The following is a 16880-nucleotide window of genomic DNA, read 5'->3' as shown; positions in this document are numbered from 1 at the left end:
AGGAACAGGGTTGGACCAATAGGAGGGTAGATCTCCAGGAACAGGGTTGGACCAACAGGAGGCTAAGATCTCCAGGAACAAGGTTGGACCAACAGGAGGGTAGATATCCAGGAACAGGGTTGGACCAATAGGAGGGTAGATCTCCAGGAACAGGGTTGGGCCAACCGGATGGTCTCTCTCCAGGAACAAGGTTAGGCCAACAGGAAGGAAGCTCTCCAGAAAAGGGGATGACCTCCTCATCCAATGGGTTTTGAAGAAGCAAGGAGCCAAGGAAATGCAATTGAGATTCTTCCCATTTATGATATCGACAACCAAACCCTCAGATTCATGACAAGACACAAGGACTAATGAGATGTCCACCTAGGAGACCAAGCTAGTCTATTGAGATGCACCCCTAAGAGACCAAGCTAGTCTATTGAGATGCACCCCTAGGAGACCAAGCTAGTCTATTGAGATGCACCCCTAGGATACCAAGTTAGTCTATTGAGATGCACCCCTAGGAGACCAAGTTAGTCTATTGAGATGCACCCCTAGGACACCAAGTTAGTCTATTGAGATGCACCCCTAGGAGACCAAGCTAGTCAGACAGCAGGACCTAGTAACAGACAGAGAGCAGGACGTAGTAACAGACAGACAGCAGGACCTAGTAACAGACAGACAGTCAGGACCTAGTAACAGACTGACAGACAGGACGTAGTAACAGACAGACAGCAGGACCTAGTAACAGACAGACAGTCAGGACCTAGTAACAGACAGACAGTCAGGACCTAGTAACAGACTGACAGACAGGACGTAGTAACAGACAGACAGCAGGACCTAGTAACAGACAGACAGTCAGGACCTAGTAACAGACAGACAGCAGGACCTAGTAACAGCCAGACAGGACCTAGTAACAGACAGACAGTCAGGACCTAGTAACAGACAGACAGCAGGACGTAGTAACAGACAGACAGCAGGAAGTAGTGACAGACAGTCAGTACCTAGTAACAGACAGACAGTCAGTACCTAGTAACAGACAGACAGCAGGACGTAGTAACAGACAGACAGCAGGAAGTAGTGACAGACAGTCAGTACCTAGTAACAGACAGACAGTCAGTACCTAGTAACAGACAGACAGCAGGACGTAGTAACAGACAGACAGCAGGAAGTAGTGACAGACAGTCAGTACCTAGTAACAGACAGACAGTCAGTACCTAGTAACAGACAGACAGCAGGACGTAACAGACAGACAGTCAGTACCTAGTAACAGACAGACAGTCAGTACCTAGTAACAGACAGACAGTCAGGACCTAGTAACAGACAGACAGCAGGACCTAGTAACAGACAGACAGTCAGGACCTAGTAACAGACAGACAGTCAGTACCTAGTAACAGACAGACAGTCAGGACCTAGTAACAGACAGACAGTCAGTACCTAGTAACAGACAGACAGTCAGGACCTAGTAACAGACAGACAGTCAGTACCTAGTAACAGACAGACAGTCAGTACCTAGTAACAGACAGACAGTCAGGACCTAGTAACAGACAGACAGCAGGACCTAGTAACAGACAGACAGTCAGTACCTAGTAACAGACAGACAGCAGGACCTAGTAACAGACAGACAGCAGGACCTAGTAACAGACAGACAGTCAGTACCTAGTAACAGACAGACAGTCAGGACCTAGTAACAGACAGACAGCAGGACCTAGTAACAGACAGACAGTCAGTACCTAGTAACAGACAGACAGCAGGACGTAGTAAAAGACAATCTCTTAGAAATATAATCCTTTATTCCACATATTCACACAGAGAGAGACGCCCCTGGTACCATTCAACAGCAGCACCACAACAAGACTCATAAAAAACACACAGTGGTCAGAGCTGACAACAATCCATCCCTCTTCTTCTCTCTCTTCCTCCTCTCCCGTGGTATTCCTCAGGCTGAGCTGAGTTGGTCCAGGTTGTCGTGGGAGCGTCTGGAGAGGTGAGCCTCCAGGATCTCTCCAAACAGGCCCCTCTTCAGCAGGCTGTAGGCCATGGGCAGCAGTTGTCTGATCACCTTATAGAAGTACTGGGGGACATAGGAAACTGAGAGTAAGACAGACACACAATGGAAGACAGGAAACTGAGAGTCAGACAGACACACAATGGAAGACAGGAAACTGAGAGTCAGACAGACACACAATGGAAGACAGGAAACTGAGAGTCAGACAGACACACAATGGAAGACAGGAAACAGAGAGTCAGACAGACACACAATGGAAGACAGGAAACAGAGAGTCAGACAGACACACAATGGAAGACAGGAAACAGAGAGTCAGACAGACACACAATGGAAGACAGGAAACAGAGAGTCAGACAGACACACAATGGAAGACAGGAAACAGAGAGTCAGACAGACACACAATGGAAGACAGGAAACTGAGAGTCAGACAGACAATGGAAGACAGGAAACAGAGAGTCAGACAGACACACAATGGAAGACAGGAAACAGAGAGTCAGACAGACACACAATGGAAGACAGGAAACAGAATCAGACAGACACACAATGGAAGACAGGAAACAGAGAGTCAGACAGACACACAATGGAAGGCAGGAAACTGAGATCAGACAGACACACAATGGAAGACAGGAAACTGAATCAGAGAGACACACAATGGAAGACAGGAAACTGAGTCACAGACACACAATGGAAGACAGGAAACTGAATCAGAGAGACACACAATGGAAGACAGGAAACAGAGAGTCAGACAGACACACAATGGAAGACAGGAAACTGAGAGTCAGACAGACAATGGAAGACAGGAAACAGAGAGTCAGACAGACACACAATGGAAGACAGGAAACAGAATCAGACAGACACACAATGGAAGACAGGAAACAGAGAGTCAGACAGACACACAATGGAAGACAGGAAACTGAGAGTCAGACAGACAATGGAAGACAGGAAACAGAGAGTCAGACAGACACACAATGGAAGACAGGAAACAGAATCAGACAGACACACAATGGAAGACAGGAAACAGAGAGTCAGACAGACACACAATGGAAGGCAGGAAACTGAGATCAGACAGACACACAATGGAAGACAGGAAACTGAATCAGAGAGACACACAATGGAAGACAGGAAACTGAGTCACAGACACACAATGGAAGACAGGAAACTGAATCAGAGAGACACACAATGGAAGACAGGAAACTGAGTCACAGACACACAATGGAAGACAGGAAACTGAGATCAGACAGACACACAATGGAAGACAGGAAACTGAATCAGAGACACACAATGGAAGACAGGAAACTGATTCAGAGAGACACACAATGGTAGACAGGAAACTGAGAGTCAGACAGACACACAATGGAAGACAGGAAACTGAATCAGAGAGACACACAATGGAAGACAGGAAACTGAGAGTCAGACAGACACACAATGGAAGACAGGAAACTGAATCAGAGAGACACACAATGGAAGACAGGAAACTGAATCAGACAGACACACAATGGAAGACAGGAAACTGAATCAGAGAGACACACAATGGAAGACAGGAAACTGAGAGTCAGACAGACACACAATGGAAGACAGGAAACAGAGAGTCAGACAGACACACAATGGAAGACAGGAAACTGAGAGTCAGACAGACACACAATGGAAGACAGGAAACTGAATCAGACAGACACACAATGGAAGATGTCTGTTAATGTCTGTTGGTGGCTCTACACTGAGATCTACACCATAGTGGTAATGTCTGTTGGTGAGGTGTGTGTGTGTGTGTGTGTGTGTGTGTGTGTGTGTGTGTGTGATCCGTAACAGAAGAGGTCTATGCCCAGCTCCAGCCCCGTGTGTTGAGGTGTGTGTGTGTGTGTGTGTGTGTGTGTGTGTGTACCTGTGAACCGTAACAGAAGAGGTCTATGCCCAGCTCCAGCCCCGTGTGTGTGTGTGTGTGTGTGTGTGTGTGTGTGTGTGTGTGTGTGTGTGTGTGTGTGTGTGATCCGTAACAGAAGAGGTCTATGCCCAGCTCCAGCCCCGTGTGTTGAGGTGTGTGTGTGTGTGTGTGTGTGTGTGTGTGTGTGTGTACCTGTGAACCGTAACAGAAGAGGTCTATGCCCAGCTCCAGCCCCGTGTGTTGAGGTGTGTGTGTGTGTGTGTGTGTGTGTGTGTGTGTGTGTACCTGTGAACCGTAACAGAAGAGGTCTATGCCCAGCTCCAGCCCCATGCCGTAGTCACACTCGTCGTTAGCGAACTGGACGAAGGTGATCATCTCCTGCAGCGGGCCGAAAGCCTTCATCCTGTCTTCATCACACCTGGCCTCCGCTATAGCCTTACACAGCCTCTTCATACTCGCTACACACACACACACACACACACACACACACACACACACACACACACACACACACACACACACACACACACACACACACACACACACACAAGATATAGTAAATCGGGGGGAGAGGAGAGGTTGGGGGGGGGGACATTACATAGTGTGAATAACATCTATTTGGAAAGTGTTTCTGAAACCTGTTCTGGAGTATTCTACAGTGTTCTGGAGTATTCTAGTGGTTCTAGAGTATTCTACAGTGTTCTGGAGTATTCTAGTGGTTCTAGAGTATTCTACAGTGTTCTGGAGTATTCTAGTGGTTCTAGAGTATTCTACAGTGTTCTAGAGTATTCTACAGTGGTATGGAGTATCTGAGTGGTTCTAGAGTATTCTACAGTGGTATGGAGTATCTGAGTGGTTCTAGAGTATTCTACAGTGGTATGGAGCATTCGAGTGGTTCTAGAGTATTCTAAAGTGGTATGGAGTGGTCTGGAGTATTTTAGTGGTTCTAGAGTATTCTACAGTGGTATGAAGCATTTGAGTGGTTCTAGAGTATTCTACAGTGGTCTGGAGTATTCTACAGTGTTCTGGAGTATTCTAGTGGTTCTAGAGTATTCTACAGTGTTCTGGAGTATTCTAGTGGTTCTAGAGTATTCTACAGTGTTCTGGAGTATTCTAGTGGTTCTAGAGTATTCTACAGTGGTATGGGGTATCTGAGTGGTTCTAGAGTGTTCTACAGTGGTATGGAGTATCTGAGTGGTTCTAGAGTGTTCTACAGTGGTATGGAGTATCTGAGTGGTTCTAGAGTGTTCTACAGTGGTATGGAGTGTTCTGGAGTATTCGAGTGGTTCTAGAGTATTCTACAGTGGTATGGAGTATCTGAGTGGTTCTAGAGTATTCTACAGTGGTATGGAGTATCTGAGTGGTTCTAGAGTGTTCTACAGTGGTATGGAGTATCTGAGTGGTTCTAGAGTGTTCTACAGTGGTATGGAGTGTTCTGGAGTATTCGAGTGGTTCTAGAGTATTCTACAGTGGTATGGAGTATCTGAGTGGTTCTAGAGTATTCTACAGTGGTATGGAGTATCTGAGTGGTTCTAGAGTGTTCTACAGTGGTATGGAGTATCTGAGTGGTTCTAGAGTATTCTACAGTGTTCTGGAGTGTTCTAGAGTATTCGAGTGGTTCTACAGTGTTCTACTTGTAGTGTAGGCCTTTGCATTGGGTTTATATTATAAACTAATTATGTTCTGGCCCACTGCGCTACCAAAGACATTGGCCCGAGACCAAACCTAGTTGCCACTGTTCTAGAGTGTTCTAGAGTGTTCTAGAGTGTTGCAGAGTCTTACCGTCTGTCTCCGGCAGCTCCCGGTAACCAACATCATTCTGATCAACAGGAACCACCAGGCCGGCTCCATGGAACGTCTTGGTGACAACCTGGACATGGACAGGGGGCGGTTAGACTGTCACCTTCTAGTACCGTCTCAGTACGGGGGTGTTACCGTCTCAGTACCGTCTCAGTACGGGGTGTTACCGTCTCAGTACGGGGTGTTACCGTCTAGTACCGTCTCAGTACCGTCTCAGTACGGGGTGTTACCATCTAGTACCGTCTCAGTACGGGGTGTTACCGTCTAGTACCGTCTCAGTACGGGGTGTTACCGTCTAGTACCGTCTCAGTACGGGGTGTTACCTTCTAGTACCGTCTCAGTACGGGGTGTTACCGTCTCAGTACGGTGTGTTACCGTCTAGTACCGTCTCAGTACGGGGTGTTACCATCTAGTACCGTCTCAGTACGGGGTGTTACCATCTAGTACCGTCTCAGTACGGGGTGTTACCGTCTAGTACCGTCTCAGTACGATGTGTTACCGTCTCAGTACGGTGTGTTACCTTCTAGTACCGTCTCAGTACGGGGTGTTACCGTCTAGTACCGTCTCAGTACGCGGTGTTACCTTCTAGTACCGTCTCAGTACGGGGTGTTACCGTCTCAGTACGGGGTGTTACCGTCTAGTACCGTCTCAGTACGATGTGTTACCGTCTCAGTACGGTGTGTTACCTTCTAGTACCGTCTCAGTACGGGGTGTTACCGTCTAGTACCGTCTCAGTACGGTGTGTTACCTTCTAGTACCGTCTCAGTACGGGGTGTTACCGTCTCAGTACGGGGTGTTACCGTCTAGTACCGTCTCAGTACGGGGTGTTACCTTCTAGTACCGTCTCAGTAAGGGGTGTTACCTTCTAGTACCGTCTCAGTACAGGGTGTTACCTTCTAGTACCGTCTCAGTACGGGGTGTTACCGTCTCAGTACGGGGTGTTACCTTCTAGTACCGTCTCAGTACGGTGTGTTACCGTCTCAGTACGGGGTGTTACCTTCTAGTACCGTCTCAGTACGGGGTGTTACCGTCTCAGTACGGGGTGTTACCTTCTAGTACCGTCTCAGTACGGGGTGTTACCTTCTAGTACCAGCAGTACGGGGTGTTACCTTCTAGTACCGTCTCAGTACGGTGTGTTACCTTCTAGTACCGTTTCAGTACGGGGTGTTACCGTCTCAGTACGGGGTGTTACCGTCTCAGTACGGTGTGTTACCTTCTAGTACCGTCTCAGTACGGGGTGTTACCTTCTAGTACCGTCTCAGTACAGTGTTTTACCGTCTCAGTACGGGGTGTTACCTTCTAGTACCGTCTCAGTACGGGGTGTTACCTTCTAGTACCGTCTCAGTACGGGGTGTTACCTTCTAGTACCGTCTCAGTACGGGGTGTTACCTTCTAGTACCGTCTCAGTACAGTGTTTTACCGTCTCAGTACGGGGTGTTACCATCTAGTACCGTCTCAGTACGGTGTGTTACCTTCTAGTACCGTCTCAGTAAGTGGTGTTACTGTCTAGTACCGTCTCAGTACGGTGTGGTACCGTCTAGTACCGTCTCAGTACGGGGTGTTACCGTCTAGTACCGTCTCAGTACGGGGTGTTACCGTCTCAGTACGGGGTGTTACCGTCTCAGTACGGGGTGTTACCTTCTAGTACCGTCTCAGTACGGGGTGTTACCGTCTCAGTACGGGGTGTTACCGTCTCAGTACGGGGTGTTACCGTCTCAGTACGGGGTGTTACCGTCTCAGTACGGGGTGTTACCGTCTCAGTACGGGGTGTTACCTTCTAGTACCGTCTCGGTACGGGGTGTTACCGTCTCAGTACGGGGTGTTACCGTCTCAGTACGGGGTGTTACCTTCTAGTACCGTCTCGGTACGGGGTGTTACCGTCTCAGTACGGGGTGTTACCGTCTCAGTACGGGGTGTTACCTTCTAGTACCGTCTCGGTACGGGGTGTTACCATCTCAGTACGGGGTGTTACCGTCTCAGTACGGGGTGTTACCGTCTCAGTACGGGGTGTTACCGTCTCAGTACGGGGTGTTACCGTCTCAGTACGGGGTGTTACCGTCTCAGTACGGGGTGTTACCTTCTTGTCTCTCTGCTTCATGCCTTTGGTCTTCTGCTCCAGGGAAAAGCCCAGAGACTCCGCCCTCTCTCTTAACTCCTCCTCCAGGTTATCCAGAGCCTTGCCCCCTTCCTTACACCCGCCCCTCTCCTTCCTCTTCCTCCCCAGAAATAGACTGAAGGAGAGAGAAGAGGAGGGAGAGATGGAGAAGGAGGGAGAGTTTGGGCAGAGATAGGAGAGAGACGGGACAGTGAGGGAGGAGAGAGCGAAGGGGGGTGAGGGAGGAGAGAGTAGGGTGGGTGAGAGCGAGGGGGATGGTGAGGGAGGAGAGAGCAGGGGCGGTGAGGGAGGAGAGAGCAGGGTGGATGAGGGAGGAGAGAGCAGGGGGAGTGAGGGAGGAGAGAGAGCAGGGGGGGGGGTGAGGGAGAAGAGAGCAGGGGGGGTGAGGGAGGAGAGAGCGGGGGGGAAAATGAGGGAGGAGAGAGGTAAAAAGGGAGAGAGAAAAGGGAGAGAGAGAGAGAAAAAGAGAATAAGTCTTGATAAGCAATGTGAGTCATCTCTGCCACATCCCATGACCACACCATCTCTGTCACATCCCATGACCACACCATCTCTGCCACATCCCATGACCACACCATCTCTGTCCCATCCCATGACCACACCATCTCTGTCCCATCCCATGACCACACCATCTCTGTCCCATCCCATGACCACACCATCTCTGTCACATCCCATGACCACACCATCTCTGTCACATCCCATGACCACACCATCTCTGTCACATCCCATGACCACACCATCTCTGTCACATCCCATGACCACACCATCTCTGTCACATCCCATGACCACACCATCTCTGTCACATCCCATGACCACACCATCTGTCACATCCCATGACCACACCATCTCTGTCACATCCCATGACCACACCATCTCTGCCACATCCCATGACCACACCATCTCTGTCACATCCCATGACCACACCATGGTCCATGTGTTCCTTGTGTGTTAGTTAGTGGAGGACACTCACTGGACAGCAGCAAACATGTTGTCCCCCATCTGCGTGATGGTACAGCCCTTCTTGGCTTCATTCTCCCCTAGGAACACAGGCAGGGAGTCCGGACTATCTCTGAAAAACAGGAGGTGGAGATTTATATGACCATGTTGTAACGGGATGCTCTTCCTCTCTGTAAGGTGATGTTGTTCCTCTCTCTAAAGGGATGCTGTTCCTCTCTCTAACGGGATGCTGTTCCTCTCTGTAAAGGGATGCTGTTCCTCTCTGTAAGGTGATGCTGTCCCTTCTCTCTAAAGGGATGCTGTTCCTCTCTCTAAAGGGATGATGTTCCTCTCTCTAAAGGGATGCTGTTCCTCTCTCTAACGGGATGCTGTTCCTCTCTCTAATGGGATGCTGTTCCTTCTCTCTAAAGGGATGCTGTCCCTTCTCTCTAACGGGATGCTGTTCCTCTCTCTAAAGGGATGCTGTTCCTCTCTCTAAAGGGATGCTGTTCCTCTCTCTAACGGGATGCTGTTCCTCTCTCTAACGGGATGCTGTTCCTCTCTCTAACGGGATGCTGTTCCTCTCTCTAACGGGATGCTGTTCCTCTCTCTAACGGGATGCTGTTCCTCTCTCTAACGGGATGCTGTTCCTCTCTCTAACGGGATGCTGTTCCTCTCTCTAAAGGGATGCTGTTCCTCTCTCTAAAGGGATGCTGTTCCTCTCTCTCTAACGGGATGCTGTTCCTCTCTCTAACGGGATGCTGTTCCTCTCTCTAACGGGATGCTGTTCCTCTCTCTAAAGGGATGCTGTTCCTCTCTCTAAAGGGATGCTGTTCCTCTCTCTAAAGGGATGCTGTTCCTCTCTCTCTAACGGGATGCTGTTCCTCTCTCTCTAACGGGATGCTGTTCCTCTCTCTCTAACGGGATGCTGTTCCTCTCTCTAAAGGGATGCTGTTCCTCTCTCTAAAGGGATGCTGTTCCTCTCTCTAACGGGATGCTGTTCCTCTCTCTAAAGGGATGCTGTTCCTCTCTAACGGGATGCTGTTCCTCTCTCTAAAGGGATGCTGTTCCTCTCTCTAACGGGATGCTGTTCCTCTCTCTAAAGGGATGCTGTTCCTCTCTCTAAAGGGATGCTGTTCCTCTCTCTAACGGGATGCTGTTCCTCTCTCTCTAACGGGATGCTGTTCCTCTCTGTAAAGGGATGCTGTTCCTCTCTCTAACGGGATGCTGTTCCTCTCTCTAAAGGGATGCTGTTCCTCTCTAACGGGATGCTGTTCCTCTCTCTAAAGGGATGCTGTTCCTCTCTCTAAAGGGATGCTGTTCCTCTCTCTAACGGGATGCTGTTCCTCTCTCTCTAACGGGATGCTGTTCCTCTCTCTAAAGGGATGCTGTTCCACTCTCTAAAGGGATGCTGTTCCTCTCTCTAAAGGGATGCTGTTCCTCTCTCTAAAGGGATGCTGTTCCTCTCTCTAAAGGGATGCTGTTCCTCTCTCTAAAGGGATGCTCTTCCTCTCTGTAAAGGGATGCTGTTCCTCTCTCTAAGGGGATGCTGTTCCTCTCTCTAAAGGGATGCTCTTCCTCTCTAAAGGGATGCTCTTCCTCTCTGTAAGGTGATGCTGTTCCTCTCTCTAAAGGGATGCTCTTCCTCTCTCTAAAGGGATGTTGTTCCTCTCTGTAAAGGGATGCTGTTCCTCTCTGTAAAGGGATGCTGTTCCTCTCTCTAAAGGGATGCTCTTCCTCTCTAAAGGGATGCTCTTCCTCTCTGTAAGGTGATGCTGTTCCTCTCTCTAAAGGGATGCTGTTCCTCTCTCTAAAGGGATGTTGTTCCTCTCTGTAAAGGGATGCTGTTCCTCTCTGTAAAGGGATGCTGTTCCTCTCTGTAAAGGGATGCTGTTCCTCTCTGTAAAGGGATGCTGTTCCTCTCTCTAAAGGGATGCTGTTCCTCTCTCTAACGGGATGCTGTTCCTCTCTCTAACGGGATGCTGTTCCTCTCTGTAAAGGGATGCTGTTCCTCTCTCTAAAGGGATGCTGTTCCTCTCTCTAAAGGGATGCTGTTCCTCTCTCTAACGGGATGCTGTTCCTCTCTCTAACGGGATGCTGTTCCTCTCTGTAAAGGGATGCTGTTCCTCTCTCTAAAGGGATGCTGTTCCTCTCTCTAAAGGGATGCTGTTCCTCTCTCTAAAGGGATGCTGTTACTCTCTCTAAAGGGATGCTGTTCCTCTCTCTAAAGGGATGCTGTTCCTCTCTCTAACGGGATGCTGTTCCTCTCTCTAAAGGGATGCTGTTCCTCTCTCTAAAGGGATGCTGTTCCTCTCTCTAAAGGGATGCTGTTCCTCTCTCTAACGGGATGCTGTTCCTCTCTCTAAAGGGATGCTGTTCCTCTCTCTAAAGGGATAATGTTCCTCTCTCTAAAGGGATGCTGTTCCTCTCTCTAAAGGGATGCTGTTCCTCTCTCTAAAGGGATGCTGTTCCTCTCTCTAACGGGATGCTGTTCCTCTCTCTCTAAAGGGATGCTGTTCCTCTCTCTAACGGGATGCTGTTCCTCTCTGTAAAGGGATGCTGTTCCTCTCTCTAAAGGGATGCTGTTCCTCTCTGTAAAGGGATGCTGTTCCTCTCTGTAAAGGGATGCTGTTCCTCTCTCTAAAGGGATGCTGTTCCTCTCTGGGAGCATGACAATACATTCCGGCTGTTTTTTTATTCTGGATATGAAAACGTAATAAGAAAAGTGAAAACTTTGGATGGAAACAGAGATATTTATGAACCATTACCTGTAGTAACCCCTACCTGTAGTAACCCCTTCCTGTAGTAACCCCTACCTGTAGTAACCCCTTCCTGTAGTAACCCCTTCCTGAAGTAACCCCTTCCTGAAGTAACCCCTTCCTGTAGTAACCCCTTCCTGTAGTAACCCCTTCCTGTAGTAACCCCTTCCTGTAGTAACCCCTACCTGTAGTAACCCCTACCTGTAGTAACCCCTACCTGGAGTAACCTGTAGTAACCCCTACCTGTAGTAACCTGTAGTAACCCCTTCCTGTAGTAACCCCTTCCTGTAGTAACCCCTACCTGGAGTAACCTGTAGTAACCCCTTCCTGTAGTAACCCCTTCCTGTAGTAACCCCTACCTGTAGTAACCCCTTCCTGTAGTAACCCCTTCCTGTAGTAACCCCTTCCTGTAGTAACCCCTTCCTGTAGTAACCCCTTCCTGAAGTAACCCCTTCCTGTAGTAACCCCTTCCTGTAGTAACCCCTTCCTGTAGTAACCCCTTCCTGTAGTAACCCCTACCTGTAGTAACCCCTACCTGGAGTAACCTGTAGTAACCCCTACCTGTAGTAACCTGTAGTAACCCCTTCCTGTAGTAACCCCTTCCTGTAGTAACCCCTACCTGGAGTAACCTGTAGTAACCCCTTCCTGTAGTAACCCCTTCCTGTAGTAACCCCTACCTGTAGTAACCCCTTCCTGTAGTAACCCCTTCCTGTAGTAACCCCTTCCTGTAGTAACCCCTACCTGTAGTAACCCCTACCTGTAGTAACCCCTACCTGGAGTAACCTGTAGTAACCCCTACCTGTAGTAACCCCTACCTGTAGTAACCCCTTCCTGTAGTAACCCCTTCCTGAAGTAACCCCTTCCTGAAGTAACCCCTTCCTGAAGTAACCCCTTCCTGTAGTAACCCCTACCTGTAGTAACCCCTACCTGTAGTAACCCCTACCTGTAGTAACCCCTTCCTGTAGTAACCCCTTCCTGTAGTAACCCCTTCCTGTAGTAAACCCTACCTGTAGTAACCCCTACCTGTAGTGACCCCTACCTGTAGTAACCTGTAGTAACCCCTACCTGTAGTAACCTGTAGTAACCCCTACCTGTAGTAACCTGTAGTAACCCATACCTGTAGTAACCTGTAGTAACCCATATCTGGAGTAACCCCTACCTGGAGTAACCTGGAGTAACCCCTACCTGGAGTAACCCATACCTGGAGTAACCCCTACCTGGAGTAACCCCTACCTGGAGTAACCCCTACCTGGAGTAACCCCTTCCTGTAGTAACCCCTACCTGTAGTAACCCCTACCTGTAGTAACCCCTTCCTGTAGTAACCTCTACCCGTAGTAACCTGTAGTAACCCCTACCTGGAGTAACCTGTAGTAACCCCTACCTGGAGTAACCTGGAGTAACCCCTACCTGGAGTAACCCCTACCTGGAGTAACCCCTACCTGGAGTAACCCCATCCTATAGTAACCCCTACCTGGAGTAACCCCTACCTGGAGTAACCCCATCCTATAGTAACCCCATCCTGTAGTAACCTGTAGTAACCCCTTCCTGTAGTAACCTGTAGTAACCCCTACCTGTAGTAACCTGTAGTAACCCAGGTGTAGGACGGTCAGTACCTGTAGTAACCCCTACCTGTAGTAACCTGTAGTAACCCAGGTGTAGGATGGTCAGTACCTGTAGTAACCCAGGTGTAGGATGGTCATTACCTGTAGTAACCCAGGTGTAGGACGGTCATTACCTGTAGTAACCCAGGTGTAGGATGGTCAGTACCTGTAGTAACCACTACCTGTAGTAACCCCTACCTGTAGTAACCTGTAGTAACCCAGGTGTAGGATGGTCAGTACCTGTAGTAACCTGTAGTAACCCCTACCTGTAGTAACCCGTAGTAACCCCTACCTGTAGTAACCCGTAGTAACCCCTACCTGTAGTAACCCGTAGTAACCCAGGTGTAGGATGGTCAGTACCTGTAGTAACCCAGGTGTAGGATGGTCAGTACCTGTAGTAACCTGTAGTAACCCCTAACTGTAGTAACCCCTACCTGTAGTAACCCAGGTGTAGGATGGTCAGTACCTGTAGTAACCCCTACCTGTAGTAACCCAGGTGTAGCAGGTTGTCTCCATTCCCTTGCAGTACGGTCTGGTACTCCGGAGGGTCGTAGAAGTGCCTCCAGTGTAGGTGGTAGTTGGGCTGGGGGTTGGCTGAGCTACGGTGGGCCTCCGCCAGAATGTCAAACGGGCCAACCAACCTCAAACCCAGGATTTCCTTCAACGCGTCTAGAGAGGGGAATGATATGTGGTCAATACGATCCTAAAATAGCGTGTTTCAGGCTGTTGAATGCTAATAGGATAGTGTTTCAGGCTGTTGAATGCTAATAGGATAGTGTTTCAGGCTGTTGAATGCTAATAGGATAGTGTTTCAGGCTGTTGAATGCTAATAAGGTAGTGTTTCAGGGTGTTGAATGCTAATAGGATAGTGTTTCAGGCTGTTGAATGCTAATAGGATAGTGTTTCAGACTGTTGAATGCTAATAGGATAGTGTTTCAGACTGTTGAATGCTAATAGGATAGTGTTTCAGGCTGTCGAATGCTAATAAGGTAGTGTTTCAGGGTGTTGAATGCTAATAGGATAGTGTTTCAGGCTGTTGAATGCTAATAGGATAGTGTTTCAGGCTGTTGAATGCTAATAGGATAGTGTTTCAGGCTGTTGAATGCTAATAAGGTAGTGTTTCAGGGTGTTGAATGCTAATAGGATAGTGTTTCAGGCTGTTGAATGCTAATAGGATAGTGTTTCAGACTGTTGAATGCTAATAGGATAGTGTTTCAGACTGTTGAATGCTAATAGGATAGTGTTTCAGGGTGTTGAATGCTAATAAGATAGTGTTTCAGGCTGTTGAATGCTAATAAGATAGCGTGTTTCTATGTGTTTCAGGCTGTTGAATGCTAATAAGATAGCGTGTTTCAGGCTGTTGAATGCTAATATGATACAGAGTGTACAGACAGGACTGACTAGAGTCATGCTGGTTGTGGGTTAGTGTTATAGACAGGACTGACTAGAGTCTTGCTGGTTGTTTACCTACCCCGGGGGTTATCGGGGCTGAGAGAGTGGGTAACCTACCCCAGGGGTTGTCAGGGCTGGGTGAGTGGGTAACCTACCCCAGGGGTTGTCAGGGCTGGGTGAGTGGGTAACCTACCCCAGGGGTTGTCAGGGCTGGGTGAGTGGGTAACCTACCCCAGGGGTTGTCAGGACTGGGTGAGTGGGTAACCTACCCCGGGGGTTGTTGGACTGGGTGAGTGGGTAACCTACCCCAGGGGTTGTCAGGACTGGGTGAGGGGGTAACCTACCCCGGGGGTTGTCAGGACTGGGTGAGGGGGTAACCTACCCCAGGGGTTGTCAGGACTGGGTGAGTGGGTAACCTACCCCGGGGGTTGTTGGACTGGGTGAGTGGGTAACCTACCCCAGGGGTTGTCAGGACTGGGTGAGGGGGTAACCTACCCCAGGGGTTGTCAGGACTGGGTGAGTGGGTAACCTACCCCGGGGGTTGTTGGACTGGGTGAGTGGGTAACCTACCCCAGGGGTTGTCAGGACTGGGTGAGGGGGTAACCTACCCCAGGGGTTGTCAGGACTGGGTGAGGGGGTAACCTACCCCAGGGGTTGTCAGGACTGGGTGAGTGGGTAACCTACCCCGGGGGTTGTTGGACTGGGTGAGTGGGTAACCTACCCATGGGGTTGTTGGACTGGGTGAGTGGGTAAACTACCCCGGGGGCTGGGTGAGTGGGTAACCTACCCCGGGGGTTATTGGGGCTGGGTGAGTGGGTAACCTACCCCGGGGGTTGTCAGGGCTGGTTGTGGGTGAGTGGGTAACCTACCCCGGGGGTTGTCGGGGCTGGTTGTGGGTGAGTGGGTAACCTACCCCGGGGGTTGTGGGTGGGTGAGTGGGTAACCTACCCCGGGGGTTGTCAGGGCTGGGTGAGTGGGTAACCTACCCCGGGGGTTATCAGGGCTGGGTGAGTGGGTAACCTACCCCGGGGGTTGTCGGGGCTGGGTGAGTGGGTAACCTACCCCGGGGGCTGGGTGAGTGGGTAACCTACCCAGGGGGTTATCAGGACTGGGTGAGTGGGTAACCTACCCCGGGGGTTATCAGGGCTGGGTGAGTGGGTAACCTACCCCGGGGGTTGTCGGGGCTGAGCAGGGAGCAGAAGTCCCAGAAGAGGTAGAAGTCTTCAGGCATCCTCAGTTTATAGAGTCTCTCCACCTCCTCCCTCAGTCTGGCCGGTACCTCAGCAGTAGTCGGTCTCGCTGTCGGCTCCTCCGACCGGGATTTCTTTTTCAACTGCCCCTCGGCAGAATCTGACTCCTAAAGAAGAACTGTTGGTGAAATTCAATTCACTAGCTAGTGTAAACAGATGTGTGGTTTGATAACTGGGTGTATTCATTAGAAACCAAACTGAATAAACAGACTGAGAAAGGGGGAGGGGGGACTACAGGGGCCACGTTTAGTAGCAGATATAAAATGCCTTGAATGAAGAAGATGTGATTACTTATTCTAACATGTCAGAGGCATGTTTGTTCTACATTGCCTATTTCTATCTGAATGTTCCAAAACGTTGTGTCCTGCTGAACTGGATTACAAAAAAAGAAACGCTGGTTTTCCCGTTGCAAATCGTTTTGCTTACGGTGTGCGCTAATGAACGTTACCCTGAGCAGCTCGCTCTGCAAAAAGCTCATGGTAATACTGTCAATGGACGGTAACTTGGTTATCAGCTTGTTAGCTAGTTTATACTAATATAATAATCTGGCTACACTATCTTGGGAAAACAGTAATATAACCGAAGCTAACTGCAAAAAAAAATAAAAACACGTTTAGTTTGTTGGCTAGTTAAGACAGTCATGTAGATGCCATAGTGGCCCATCCGTGTTTTGTAACGCAAGACAAATATTCTCCCTTGCTACATAACTCGCTGGCTAAAACCATCCTATCATTGCTCCGACAATAAAATAAAAAACATCTTTATGGGTCTGACAATACCTGAGGAGTAGATTTAGTTTTTCGTTTCCCTGTCATATTTTTTCCTCCTCTCCGTTCGACAGCAAACTAGCACACAGCGGTGTAGCTAACGACAACACATTAGGACTTCTGCCATTGGGAAGTCATGTACAGCGCCATCTAGGGGAGCGGAGTGCGCATTGCGTCCCAGGGATCCATAGCAGAGACAGGTGGTGAGTAAAAGTAAAGGTACCTTAATAGAAAATGACTCAAGTCTACTACTTGAGTAAGTCTAAAAGTATTTGGTTTTAAATATACTTAAGTATCAAAAGTAAAAAAAATATGAATCATGTAAAATGTCTCGTATTAAGCAAACCATTTTCTTGTTTTTTTAATGCACGGATAGCCAGGGTTTCAGTCTGTTTC

General features: G+C 49.0%; 1 protein-coding gene across 2 annotated transcripts; it reads right to left on the bottom strand.

Moving 5' to 3' along the window:
- Positions 1-1751: 1751 nt before the first annotated feature.
- LOC118936878 (histone PARylation factor 1) lies at positions 1752-16626 on the bottom strand. 2 transcript variants are annotated; one of them, XM_090188693.1, is made up of 8 exons: positions 16497-16626; positions 15635-15824; positions 13558-13744; positions 8750-8848; positions 7741-7894; positions 5646-5733; positions 4149-4321; positions 1752-2050 (listed from the first exon to the last, which is right to left on the bottom strand). In XM_090188693.1, the coding sequence occupies exons 1-8, from the start codon at positions 16530-16532 to the stop codon at positions 1916-1918; spliced, it is 1062 nt and encodes a 353-aa protein (XP_090044819.1). In that variant the 5' UTR covers positions 16533-16626; the 3' UTR covers positions 1752-1915. The 2 variants fall into 2 exon arrangements, with proteins under 2 accessions (XP_090044819.1, XP_090044821.1); XM_090188695.1 differs by having other exon boundaries at positions 15635-15835; positions 16497-16607.
- Between the last annotated feature and the right edge of the window lie 254 nt (positions 16627-16880).

Source organism: Oncorhynchus mykiss, chromosome 10 (genome assembly GCF_057628025.1).
Source record: "Oncorhynchus mykiss isolate SJ-2025 chromosome 10, ASM5762802v1, whole genome shotgun sequence".
In the NCBI taxonomy this organism is placed as follows: Eukaryota; Metazoa; Chordata; class Actinopteri; order Salmoniformes; family Salmonidae; genus Oncorhynchus; species Oncorhynchus mykiss.
The sequence above is the reverse complement of the archived record's forward strand: the minus strand, read 5'-3'. Positions and strand labels throughout refer to the sequence as shown.

What these genes read in the sequence shown, in the direction of transcription:
- LOC118936878 (XM_090188693.1), bottom strand. Translation starts at nt 16,532, where the DNA reads ATGACAGGGAAACGAAAAACTAAATCTACTCCTCAG. An exon ending in AACATGTTTGCTGCTGTCCA is followed by an intron (nt 7,895 to 8,749) that starts GTGAGTGTCCTC and finishes TCTCTCCTTCAG; the next exon opens with TCTATTTCTGGGGAGGAAGA. An exon ending in GGAGCTGCCGGAGACAGACG is followed by an intron (nt 4,322 to 5,645) that starts GTAAGACTCTGC and finishes GTGTGTGTGTAG; the next exon opens with CGAGTATGAAGAGGCTGTGT.